Source organism: Mus caroli, unplaced genomic scaffold (genome assembly GCF_978045245.1).
Source record: "Mus caroli unplaced genomic scaffold, Mus_caroli_1 scaffold_10, whole genome shotgun sequence".
In the NCBI taxonomy this organism is placed as follows: Eukaryota; Metazoa; Chordata; class Mammalia; order Rodentia; family Muridae; genus Mus; species Mus caroli.
Genome location: NW_028227265.1, coordinates 98,167,671 through 98,181,177, shown reverse-complemented (window position 1 = coordinate 98,181,177; position 13,507 = coordinate 98,167,671). Strand labels below are relative to the sequence as shown.

At 40.6% G+C, this 13,507-nt stretch overlaps 2 protein-coding genes across 10 annotated transcripts in view; both read right to left on the bottom strand.

Annotated features, from left to right (window-relative positions):
• The window catches only part of Nrg1 (neuregulin 1), a 203,380-nt gene that overhangs the window by 108,906 nt on the left and 80,967 nt on the right, over nt 1-13,507 (bottom strand). The gene's annotated exons all lie outside the window — the stretch shown is intronic.
• On the bottom strand, nt 232-417 carry LOC147002473 (uncharacterized). Its single transcript, XM_085844036.1, has one exon. The coding sequence runs from the start codon at nt 415-417 to the stop codon at nt 232-234; it is 186 nt and encodes a 61-aa protein (XP_085700162.1).

Sequence of the window (13,507 nt, the reverse complement as noted above, 5' to 3'; positions counted from 1 at the left end):
GTAAGAGAGCTTAAGAGGAAGCAAGAAAAAGAAAAAAAAAAAGAAAAAAAGAAAGAAAAAGAAACGAAAAAGAAAGGGCTTCTAGCAACTATGAAATAGAAGTGTACCGAAATATCTTGAGCTGTTGTTTCTGGGACACTTTTTCAGTTCTTTCAAAGGCTTCTCCAAACCATCCCGGTTGGTTCAAGAAGGCAGGGGACCAAAATAGGAAGCAAGCTGATGCCTAGCTGATTAAGTAAACCAGTATCCCAAACTGAAAGGCATGTTTCTCACCTCAAGCGTCTGAAGCTGGTGTCTGCTTAGAGGAAGAAAACAACTGTCATGCAGGAGAAGTAAAAGCAAAAGCAAGACCAGAGGAGGCGGCGGCGGCAGCAGCGGCGGCGGCAGGAGGGGCAGCAGCGACAGTAGCAACAGCATCCTGTCCTGTTAAAGCAGCGGCTGAAAGAGGCTGAATCATTACAGAGCAGCAGGTGCCTGCCCTCTGAGCATCACGGCAAACAGTACCATTGCACAAGGATGCGAGGGCAGGAGGAGCCAGGAGGGGCGGTAACTCCCTTCCCCGCCCTGCCTCCACCCCCACCCACAACCACTCCTCTTTGTCCTTCTTGAGCTCAGTCACTTTTTCCTCTGCAATCTTCCTTCTTCATAGCTTCTTTCTCTTCTTCCCTCCTCCTCATCCTAAAGATATATACTCTCTCTCTCTCTCTCTCTCTCTCTCTCTCTCTCTCTCTCTCTCTCTCTCTCTCTCTCTCTCTCTCTCTCTCTCTCTCTCTCTCTCTTCACGGCACCCCCAGTCCCCACTCTACTGCTAGCTGGTCTCTAATAAGTACAGTACACCCAGCAACGCAGGTCCGCCAGTGAGTTCCTATTTTATCCAATTACAAGGAATAAAGGCCAGAGAAAAGAGAAGCAGCGGGGAACCAGCTAAACTGGGTCTCCCTCCAACCCCACCCCACCCTACCCCCCCCCGGCCTCTTCCCCTCCCCCTTCTAATTTCCCTCTACCAAAGCAGGCCCTAGTCTCCCATCCCACACTCCACCTTGCTTGCTTTTTCAGTCTTGCTGGCTCTCTCCTCTTCACCCACTGTGGGGTCAGAAAAAGCCAGGGATCGATGATGCTAGCAATCTAACAAAGCTGGGATGGAGGGGGATGGGGTGGGGGTGGAGGTGGGGACCTTCTGGGTTAGACCTGAGGCTTGGCAAAGTCTGATCTCTGACTCCTCCCCAGAGAGGTAGGCTTTTCAACAGCAATTTCTTCCTGCCTGCTGTTCAGCGGCATTCCTTCCTTCCGTAGCCAGTTCTCTAATAAGTTTTGTTCACTAACAGGACTCTTATTACCCGGTTTTCAACCAGCAGTTGGAGCACTGTTTCTAAACCATGGACAGCTCTGCCTTCATCCTTTAGCCACCTTCTTGTGGCTAAAGACTTTTTCAATGCTCAGTGCGAAATGCTGAGTGTATGCGGGGGTAGGGCGGGTGTGAGGGGGTGGAGTGGGGGAAGGGGAAAAGCCCCGAGTGTCTTCCTGCTCTTTACATTTGAATCCTCCTTATTCCATCCAGAGTAGGCTAGAATAAGGTCAACCTAAGAGGAACACTTACGCTATCTACCGCTTCATTTTCAAATTAGCCTTTCATGTTGACTCCACACTGCAGAGGAGGCTTGAATTCCCTGGGCACTGTAATACACACCACATCTCCTCAGCTATAATCACACTGCCAGTATTGAGAATTTTCTATCAGAGCGTGCCTTGTGGATTAGGTTTCAGGAACTGTGATTTACAGATAACTTCCATGCTGATTTTTTTGTTTGTTTGTTTGTTTTGAAACAGGACTTGAAGTACTGGAAGAAATGGAAGAAACTCACTGTCTGTAAGAGAGAGCACAGGCTCCAGGGAACATTCGGTGGTGTGCCAGTGTCTGTTCTGTGCATCTGAACATTTAAGCCACTCTTCCAAGGAACCAAATGACTTCCAAGGAACTATGTCCATAGGGGAACTCTTACAAACTCTCTCTAAATCCAGACAACATCCTCATCCCATGCAGACCCAGGGCAGTGACAGGCAATGCTCAACTCTTAAGAAAATCTGCAATTCATTTTATGCAGGACAATTCTAAATGTTTTTGAAGTATATTCATTTAAGCCTTTTCACATGCCAGGAGGTAAGAATATTATCATTTCCTTCCAGATGAAATTACTCCACAATTATGAATGATTCAAAGAGCATTAGTACCTTAAACTATGTTTTCTGTCCTACCACTGCCACCAACAAAAGCCTGGCTGGATTTGCATGATTGCAACTAGGATTATGACAAGCTCACAGGCACAAATGAGTCATCGGAAGTTCACCTCTACACAACCTGCATGTGTATGCACCAGTATTTTGCAATGGTTCATGTGATCATTTTCTCGCTTCATTTACTTGATTTTGAGAAAATGAGAGTTTTCTTAACAAAGATTCTAGTGATGGACATGAAGTTTTTTAGAGCGAGAAATCCCTACCAAAGCACTTGATGCTTAAGATTTTAGTTACCAATATTTATGTAAATTTTCAAATAAAAATAGCATCTTGATATACTCAAGGATTATAGCTTCCTCATGGGTTACCATGTCTGCTTTCAAACCTTACATTCAAGGACTGAACAGGGAGCTTATCCATAGCCAAGGTCATTTAAATGTCAAGGGAATGGGTGGAATCAGGTAGCTACAAGCCTGGCAGGTGTGAGGGAACACCAAGGACATAACCTTCAGCTCTGAAACGGTGTTATGTCACTCCCACCGATAGCAATTACCTACCTTACCTCAGTCACAGAAAAGGTTGCTGGCTCATTCTCTAGTTGTCATATTAACCTTAATCACAGGGAAGGTGGCTGCAGAATAGAGCTGTCTTATTTAAAACCCTTGTCACTTACAAGGAAAAGGATCCTGTTACCCACAGGCTAGGACAAAACACCAAAGAGGGACTAGACTCCTAGGACTGTCACAACTAACCTTGGGATCAGATTACAAGAGTCGGACTTTAGGATGTATGCCCCTCCTTGGATGTGCATTTTGTGAACTTTTGTGACTCCTATTAGCATGCAGAAATCCTATAAAACCATTATGTTTTGCTATTCTTTTCTATTAAATTAGAAAAAAGAATGGAAGTGGAAAAGGGAGGACAGAAGGGGGAAAAAAGGAATTCTCCATTACTTCTCCCCTGGGGACCAGGTGCCAGAAGCTGCCTGTCACCCTCCCTCGGATCCCTTTCAGCAATAAAGTATGAGGAAGCCAGCATCCGTGGGGCTACCACCAGACACTTCTTGGGATGCAACATATTTGTTTATAGGGAGAGCTTCAAGGGCAGACCATTGTCAACCCTGTGAAGTCCACCTTAATGAAACCCAGGAATACCCATTCCCGTGTGCTCTTAGAAACATGAAGTGAGACAAAAATCTTACTGCTTTTTAAAACCCTATAATTACCACCTCCTTCATAACCATAAAAGCTATGTTTATTGAGCTCCACCTATGCGCCAGGAACTCTCAAGTTCATAACATACATTATGTCTGATCTCTCATCCTTTAAAGTCCACTCACCTTGAAAATGAAGAGACGAGTAGCTCGGGTAAGTTAAGCAGGGAATAACCATTAAATGAAAGGGGTAATATTTTAAGAAGGCCAGGCTCATGCTGTTTCTACTGAGAAAAATTTAAAAAATGAAAGAAAATAAAAAAATAACCCCCCCCAAAAAAAAAACAGTGTTCCTATTCTTCAAAGAAAAATACCTATTATGTATTTTTTTATGTATCAGTTCACTGGGAGAATAAAGGTACTAGAATATGCAACTATAAATATAGGACTTTGATGTAAGAAAGCTTAAAGGTGTCTAGTTTCTAAGGGAAAAAAATGGCGTAAGTTAAGCCATGTGACATTCAAAAACTAGTTATGAGGATTAGGCCTATAAATCCAAAGACTATCTTTTCATAGCTTAAATGAGTTCCTCCACAGCCTAGTCCCAGGACTCTTCCGGGGAAGATATTTCAATTATGGACTGCTGTGAAAGCAACTGTTTTTGAAATAGCATTACAAGCACCACCACTAGGCTGCAGGCTGACTGGGGTCGGCTGGGTGCTTCTGCTGCTCTGCTTGACACCAACTGGGGCCTTCAGTCAGCTCAAGGCACAGTGAGGCCAGAGCATTCAAGATGGCTCACACCAGAAACCAGACATCAGCTGGAAGCACCCTGGATGTTAATGATATACCAGCATGGGGCTTCTCCTCCAGGCTTGAGTTTCTCACAGCATGGCAGTTATTGATGAGAACTATCTACAGAGACTGGACGCTCAAGGTATCACACTCTTGCTAGGGGAGTTGCCCAAGATATTATCATTCTTCTTGGTTTGTTAAGTACTCATGGTGCCAGCCCAGACTCAGAGTGGTAATACATCTTAATGGAGAGGGATTTAAAAAAAAAAAAAAAAAGTGCTGCTGCCACAACTCACCAACCACTTCAGGTATGGAAGTTAGTGCTAGAAACTACAGCAGGGTCAAGAGGGGTCACTGAACGCAGAATGGATTTGGTAACACCACATCAAATGTGCAAGCATTTCTGATCCACATTTCCAATACTCTAGCTTCCTTTTAATCCAGGATCAATGAAATGAGGAAAAAAAAAAAACACTACATCATCAATGAAAATACTTAAGGCTGGAGATGTAGCTCAGTGGGAGAGTGGTTGCCTAGCACACAAATGACCCCAGTTCAGTCACCACAACTAAAAACCAAACAAAGACCAACAATTAAAAAAACAAAAAAACAAAACCAAAAAAATAATCATCAAATGCTCAACCATTGAATGCCACTGTGAATTGGATACAAGCGAAGCAATTTATGTCTGCGCTCATTTCATTTCTGCTTTTATTATCAGCACTAAGTATATTAGCTTTAGGAGATGAGAGGGATTGACAAATGTCATTTTGCTTTGATCATATAACCCAAACTTACTCTCTCTTTTTTTTCCTTTACTTTTCCACTTGAAAAACTTTACCAGAGCTTCTATTTTTAGAGCTTCAAAAAGAGAGAATTTACTTCACGTTGTGTAACCTAGAGTGGCGACAACAGAAACATCATTTTGACGTAATCACAGGCATAAGTGGTGAACCATCTATTTGTTAATGAAATGCGAAACCATTGGGATTACAAGGCAGCTCATGGGCCTAAGTGGAGTTTTACAAACTGGCTGCTTTATCAGACCATAAATACCCAAAAGTCTTCATCAGGCTAAAACATCCCCCAGTCTACACGGACGGAGCTTCTCTTACTTTCCCAATTCACAGGACTTTAGTATTTATTTTTCTCTTGTGACAGGCTCTCATGGTACAGCCCGGGCTCACCAGAACTTATCCTACATCCCAGTGTGACTCCAAACTTGCAGCATTTCAGCTGCCCCAGCTTCTCAAGATTAGGAATTATGAGCATGAGTCATCACACTTGGCTTCCAGGCAGATTACTAGACCGCATCATTTACTACATGCGTTCGGACACATGTTATTCAAACGTATCTCGCACACAGAGTTAAGGAGAGAATTTCCTTGAAGATCAAAATGATTGATAACTGATTATCCCAAAAGTAGAATTGTGAACTACTCAACATTTATTTTGTTTCTTTTTTTTTTTTTTACTTCAAATTGAGATAGAACTTCATAGACTTTATTTCCTTAAATATACTGGCAGGCATTTAACATCCATCTGTCTGTCTAAATGGCCCGTGTATTCCCTCACATTTTTTCTATTCTTTAATGTCCAGATCACATACTTCCTGGTAGAGTTTCTAATTAGAAATTGTTTTCTAATTATGTCTTAAGTGAGCCAAATCTAGTGATCATCAGCCATCATAGATCCCACCAAAGCCAATAGAAGAGTAAGAGAAATGTATATTTAGTTTTTGATTCCTCTCTCCCCAGTGAAAAGGTGCCTGATGAAGCAAACCAAATCTGCATGGTATTTCATAATCCTTCACAGGTCAGATAGGGACTGACAAAGAGCCATTTACTCTGTGGGGCAGGGATGCTGCACTCATGGCGGGGGAGGGGGTGAGCATCAAGATGGTAAACATTCATCATTGTTACCCACTGGAATGATCTCGGAGAAGAGAATTTTACTCAGTTTCTAAGATTCTTTTATGAGATGCTGCATCGTCATCCTATCGATTGCCTGTAGTTCCCTGTGCTCCATTTGAAACATGATGATCAATTAGCTCTGGCACATCTTATCCTTCATATGCGATTCCAGTAGAGAGCCTTGGATGTAAGGTCATCAGGACAGTTCTTTTCGTTATATATAACAGTTATAGTAAGTTCATTTTACTTTTATAGGGAGATGATGTTGCATTCCTCATAAGTGAAGTGTGCAGCTATGTACAAGCCCACTTCTGTAGGTGGGAAATTTTAGTTTTGCTATTGTAAATGAAGCACAGGTGTACATATTTGTCTAGCACAGTGAGGTAGTTCAAGCTATCATTATTGCAACATAAGAATTCACATTTTTATCTCCACATAATTTCTTTAATATGCATCTTGTTTTATGTCACCTTCCTTTGAAATCACAATGAGTATGTCTTGCATCTCTGTGGAAGTGGTGCCTAAGAAGTGTGACTGCCATGGTGTTGTCCACTCAAAAACAGTTAGAAGTGACTGAAGGTGACTTTTCATTTAGTGGAAAGCTCATCAGAGTTTCAGCTTCTCTACTATTTAATTGTTAAGGGCCATTATGTTATTTATGCATGGGGTTGCTAGACTAAATAATAACACTTTATTATATAGATTGTCCTTTCATCTATAAAGAATCAATATATAATACAGAAGCTGAGGATTCAACTTCAGGGTAGAGAGCACTGATCTAGCGTGTATGAATCCCATTTCAATCCCAAGCACAGGAAGAAAGGAAAAAGTAAAGGTGTCCTTCGGAGGGTAGGTTTGCAGCATTAAACATCTCATAATTTCTAATTCATGCTACGGCCTTCAAAAGTACAGTGAAGGATATAAGGAACTGAAAAATCATTAAGACAATCAGTTCAAAACAATTTTTATGTGAAAAGGTGATATGTCTCTCTGTTCAATTCCATTCCATTTCCCTACTTAGAGTATTCTGTATCTATGAGCAAAGGAAGGGGGCAGCTATCTTGTCTGTCTTTGCTGTAACTCCTATAGATTTTTTTTCCTTTTAATCAAATGCACTCACATGCAAAATGTAGGCCATACAAGCACCCCTATATGTTTCTACCATTTTCTAGCCTCTAGAACACACATGGTTCACAGAAGCACCTAAGAGGTATTTCTTCAGTATACTGATAGCAGTGCCATGCAGTCTTAAGGAAGGAAGTATAAAACAGTGATGGTAGTGGTGATAGAATTCTCTAAGAGCCAGGTGCTCCCTGGCTTTACCTGGGTGAATAAATCAAATGATGTTAAATGGAAGTGGTGGGAGGAAGGAGCCTGTTTATGACGAAAAAAAAAGAAAATGTAAAGAAATATCTCTATATAAATCCCCTGTAGTCTTGTGGCTGGATGGTCATTTATATACAGTGGCTTAATCATCTTAAATGCAAATCTTGCTCTTTGGATTTGTCCCTAGCTTCTATGAAGTTGCAGGCATGAGGCAGCTTAGCTAGTAAAAATTTTCTGTCTGATTTCCCCCCTTGAGTCTTAGGACAAATGTAACAAAAGCATCTAGAGAGAGTTTATCTCTTAAGAATGTGTGTGTGTGTGTGTGTGTGTGTGTGTGTGTGCATGCACGCAATCTTACTCAAACAAAATAGTACAGAATGTTAGTATTAGTCTAGTTGAAGAAAATTTGGTTAAAAGTATGGAGAAAAATATATCTGGTAACTAATGCCATCTTAATTCAAGTTTGGCAAATTTTCAAACATGAAAAGTAATTGAATTTGACATATACATAGGAACTAATAATTTGTTTAAAGTTCAGTTTATATAGGAGGCTGGAGAGATGGCTCAGAAGTTAAGAGCACATACTGTTTTGGCTGAGGATCCAAATTCAATTCCCAGCACCCACACAGTGACTCACAATTGCCATTAACTCTAGTTCCAGAGGGATATCTCTTTCTCTCTCTCTCTCTCTCTCTCTCTCTCTCTCTCTCTCTCTCTCTCTCTCTCTCACACACACACACACACACACACACACACACACACACACATACACACGCACACACACTTTAAAACTCTTACAGAACAACAACAACAAAACCTGGACTACATAATGATTTGAGGATACCCTTGATCACATAAAAAGACCCTGGTGAAAGAAAGAAAGAAAGAAAGAAAGAAAGAAAGAAAGAAAGAAAGAAAGAAAGAAAGAAAGAAAGAAAGAGAGAGAGAAAGGAAAGAGAAACGAGAAATGAGAAACGAGAAGAGAAGAGAAGAGAAGAGAAGAGAAGAGAAGAGAAGAGAAGAGAAGAGAAGAGAAGAGAAAAGAAAAGAAAAGAAAAGAAAAGAAAAGAAAAGAAAAGAAACAAGCCATCCCAGAACAGTGTTGTATGACTTTGATCCCAACCCTTGAGAGCCAGAAGTGGGCAAATTTCTGTGAGTTTGAGGCCAGCCTGGGCTGCATAGTGAGTTGCAGGATAGGTGGACTACTTAGAGAAACCTAAAAAACAATCAAGACATTAAAAAAAAATACCCACTGCTTTTGAGGATTCGTTACTAAATGATTACCAAATAAGTCAGAAATTCAGGTAACATGTAGCACATGAAAGAGCTATGAGTTACTCAGAAGGCCAAAGTCAAACAAACCTGGGCACATAAGAAACCATGCAGCATGTCTGGAGTCAAGCAAGTGGGGGAGGGAATCACCTAGTGTTTGACTTTTTCAAAATGATCTGTATATCTAAAGATAAAAGACGCTGGACAAAGGAGCTATCCTATAGCTTACAATTCAACTAAAGTCTCCAGCGTTCTCTCTCCTTGTTGCTGATACAAAAGTGAATGTCAAGTTGTGCCAAAGGGGAGGGGAGCTAAAATCCATCCGTAGTTTCCAGAACTGATTTTGCATTCTGGGTGAGTCAACCAACTGGCAGCATTTCTCTTGTAAGGTCACAGCATTACTGGGGACATGGAAGCTGAAATATACATTTAAGAGGAAATGCCAGCTTCATCCTCTATTGCTGCTCCTCAGTACAGGGGGTAGAAACTTTCTCTTCATTCTTTCAATTTTTATTACTTTAAAAATATGAATTCAAAAAGCATAAAGTAAAATATCTTATAATTTGACCTCAAAGTCTTTTCTTAGGTATAATATAGGATTGCTAGACTCAGACCTGTTTAGAAATAATTTCTTCTTTTATTTCAGAAGTTATGTGGACTAGAAGAAAGGAGACTTATTAGAAAGTCCATGAGTAATCTCAATCCTAATTAGATTTAAATGTTTCACTGACAGAAGTTGGAGCTTGCTCATCAATTTTATTTTATTATATTTTGTGCCAGAAAAAATAAGTTCTCAGACAGAAAAACTGCCTACCTATAGTCTCTTGGAGATTCATCCCAGGGTCAGCTGTTAGGCTCTAAGCCTAACAGCTACTACCATAGTCCTTCCAGTCCATGCCAGTTATTAAAAAGGAATCCCAGTTTGACCCTTCATAAGAATTGCTTATACGTCAAGGCTTGCTGTGTAATGCCTGCATGACACCATGTGGGCACGACTTCCTTTTCCAGAAACTCAGAGACTGCAATTCCTAGTTAGAGCCAAGTTTTCATAAGCTATGAAGTGCAGAAGATGTGAGCTACAGAACCCAAGAACCTTCCCTGAAGACAGGCTTGCAACTAGAAATCACTGACTGATGGAAACATTACAGCTAATATTCTTGTAGGAGGAAGGGAAGGGTCTACCGCGAGATCATGTAACCTCAGGGAAGAGGAAAACTGTCACCACAGAAGTCCTCACACACTGGGTCTGCTTGGAACTAACCACATCTGAGACCTGGACAGGGCTGCGTTGTCTTTGAACTTGGAGAACAGCCAGGCTGGGAGGGACAGGCGACAGAGGATCGGGAGGAAGACACGTGTGTTGACTGACTGACTCTGAACTAGGACAACCAGCAAACCTGAGCCGTGGCAGTGGATTTAAGGAAAACATTCTCTTCTCTGATGTAGACCGAAACTTACAGATTTACATATTCCTCCCAAGATTATGATAAGATACACATACTGTATATACTGGAATCTTTAGGATTAAAAAATGAAAAAGGTGTTGGATTGATCAGTGAGTGTACATTTAACAAAGCAAATACAGGAAATATTAGTGTCAAAATCCAAATATTTGGATTAATGTCTAATTCATTCAAATAGCAGTAATGAAATACTGGGGCCCTTAAAGACATTCTCATGCAGTTTTTTCCCCTCATCTATGCAACAGGAAACCCAACATGTTTATTACAAAAACTCATATACTTATACCAGAGAAACAAAAATATTCTACCATCTCCACATGGAGCAAACTAAAACAAGTTTCTTTCCTCCCTCAACTACAGCTCCATCATCTCCCTCTTCACTCATATAAATTTCATATCTAAAATTACAGATTCACAGAATTCAGACCATTTCCTAATGGCAATGAAGTATATGACAAACCGTTAAGTACTATAGAATGAAGAACTTTTTCAGAAACCTCACTCCCACCCAATACCAGTTATGTATTGAGAACACAAATGCAAAATGCAGCAGTCCGATTAACTCAATGTGAATAGGAAAAACATTAAGTTCACTCTACTGACGGAACCAGAAGGAAAGGATGGCAAGGTCCTGCTGAGCAAATGAATCTGTTCAGATCACTCTGCAGCAAACACGTAATGCTTGTGCAATTTCTAAAGGCCAGCTGGTTGACAAATACTACAGGCCACAGGTCCCTCTCCCCAGCTGTGATTGCTAACCAGTTATGTTCATAGAGTTTGCAGAAATGATTAACTATCCATGATGTTGCACAAAGCCCCTCTAAAGCATCCGTATGTAACAAAATCATATCACTGGCAGCAAGAGGCCTTCGTGGCAACTTAAGCTAGCAGGAAAGGAACTTCCTTTTTATAACAGTACAGTGCCGAGAGGCCTGACCATATATATGCTTCTTTTCTGTCTCCATACACCTCCCATAAGAAAGAAACAGTTTAGATTAAATGGTTCAGATGTGTCTAGATGGGCTAGGAAATCTTTCAAAGTATTTCTCAAACACTTCCACACATCTTTGCTATGAGTCACTAAGTGGAGTTTAGACAAATTACCCATCTCCAGGTTAAATCTCCTCAAGCAAATTAAAAGCCTGGACTTAACTGACTCACGCCATGGCTTTCTAAGTGCCCATGGCTCTGGACACTCAGGAACTAAAGGCATCTAGATGCTGTCTATGTACAACTGGTACATGCTTCTCCTATATCTCTGGGGGGGGGGGCAACATTCAAAGGCAAAAGCTGGGGCTGGGAACCCTGAGGGTCTTTCAAAGTTGTTATTCATGTATACCCTGATTGCCAAGAAGATACAGAGGTAAATGCTAGTAATTAGCCAAGCTTCCAAAATATCTATATATCCACTGAAAGGATGGATCAATCAGCAGAACTACCAGAATATTACTTAAGAGCACAGGACACCTGCAGTCATCTCATGGATGGATAGAAGTAGGTATACTCCAGGGGGTAGGCGAATTTTACAATCACCACCAGCTGGAGAGAAATAAGTAAATGTGTTGAGTGAGAACAAAAATACCAGACATTCAGGGCTAGATACTTTGAGTTTTCCAACTCTGTCTGAAACAGCATCTCTGTAATTTAGCCAATATTCATTAACTAATTAAGAAATTGGAAGCTCAGCACTTAAAATGATTTCCTTTTTGTAAGTCAGCAGGGAGAAAAATTGTGAAACGTCAGGATAACCCCAATTTCCAAAAGCAGATTTCAAATTTTAAGGTCACACATCACATGCAATAAAAAATAGCTATCATTTCCAAAGTGCTGGGATAAGTGCGCATTGCCTGTATGGTCTATGCCCCGCATGTTTTGTGGCTGATTATTCAGTGGCCATTGCATTGGGCTGTTGTAGATGTGGCTATAGGAATTAAAAGAATATTCATAGTATTAATTAAGCTCTTTCCCTCATAGGTAAAAAGATGGAGACTGCATAAGTCAATGTATGGCCAGACTAGGTCACTGTTACCTTACAAGTTAGAAGAGAAAGCCAAGTGAAGATGAGTAGCCCAAATATTATACTAAGTAAAATATATAAGCCAATCCTTGAAATCAACCTAGCCTGTAGGGTAAGTGACACCATTACCAGTTTATAAATGGGAACAACAAGGGATAGAGAGGATGCAAAGACCACATAGCCAGGAAGCCGTGAGTCTGAGATCCAGGCCATGCGACTTCAGAGACCCATCCTCTACTGAGCACACACGTTATACCATGTGAAATGAGTCCATGCAAGAATACTCTCAGAAAACAACCATCAGATATACAAGATGTTTGCTGTTGTTGAGTACTATAGTCAAATTTTAAGTTGGACGTGTGTGTGTGTGTGTGTGTGTGTCTGTCTTACATAAGGAGAGGTGGACACAAAAACAAATGTAATGCTAAGAAGATATATGTTCATATAAGTGTAACTGCTGCCTTGGTCAGATTAACTTCTTTGTGCAGCACGATGCCCATTCCAAGCATAAGGATTTCATTTGTAGCACTAGGTATCTAGCTAACTTTCCTGTTTGACTTATTCTGGTCATGATAAGATAAACACATTTTAGTAATATTGCCATGAACAATGAATAAGTACATGAACCCAAATCATTGCACACCGACCATCATGAGGGTCCCTCCTTGCATGTTTCTTCTTACAAAAAGATGAACCATAAATTGAGAACTCAACAGAAAAATAAAACCTCTCAGGTTCCCCATCCCAACCAAAAACAAAACAAACAAACAAACAAAAAAAACTTAGTATCTGAATACTTGACAAACACACTAAGGTAGACATTTTTCAGATTAGCTGGGAGGGTGGCAATGCATACTTTTTATCCCAGCACTCAGGAGGAAGAGGCAGATGGATCTCTGAGTTGGAGGCAGCCATGGTCTATACAATGAGTTCCAGGACAGCCAGGGCTATGCAGAGAAACCTTGTGTGGAGAAACAAAACAACAATAACAATAATAATTATATGATTAAACTGAAAAGGGATTTGGTCTTTAATAAATGCCTCTGGCCACAGATTTTTTTCCATTGATTTTCATAAATGCATTCTCTCCCTCTTTTTCTTTCCTAAGTTTTCTCAGACTCTTTCCAGTTTGATATTATCCTTATTACTTTTGGAAAATATTCATTCATTCATTCATTCATTCACTCCTTCATTTATCTATTCACTCAATGATCATTCAGCAAATGCTGACTAGAATCAGGCTTCATTCAAGACTAAGGGAAAGTAGAAGAAACCAAACTGCTTCCCAGGATGCTTTTATCCTAATGAAAGACACAGCCTTCCCCATCTCAGC

Excerpts from the sequence above, each read along its gene's own strand:
- LOC147002473 (XM_085844036.1), bottom strand. The coding sequence starts at position 417 with ATGCTGTTGCTACTGTCGCTGCTGCCCCTCCTGCCGCCGCCGCTGCTG.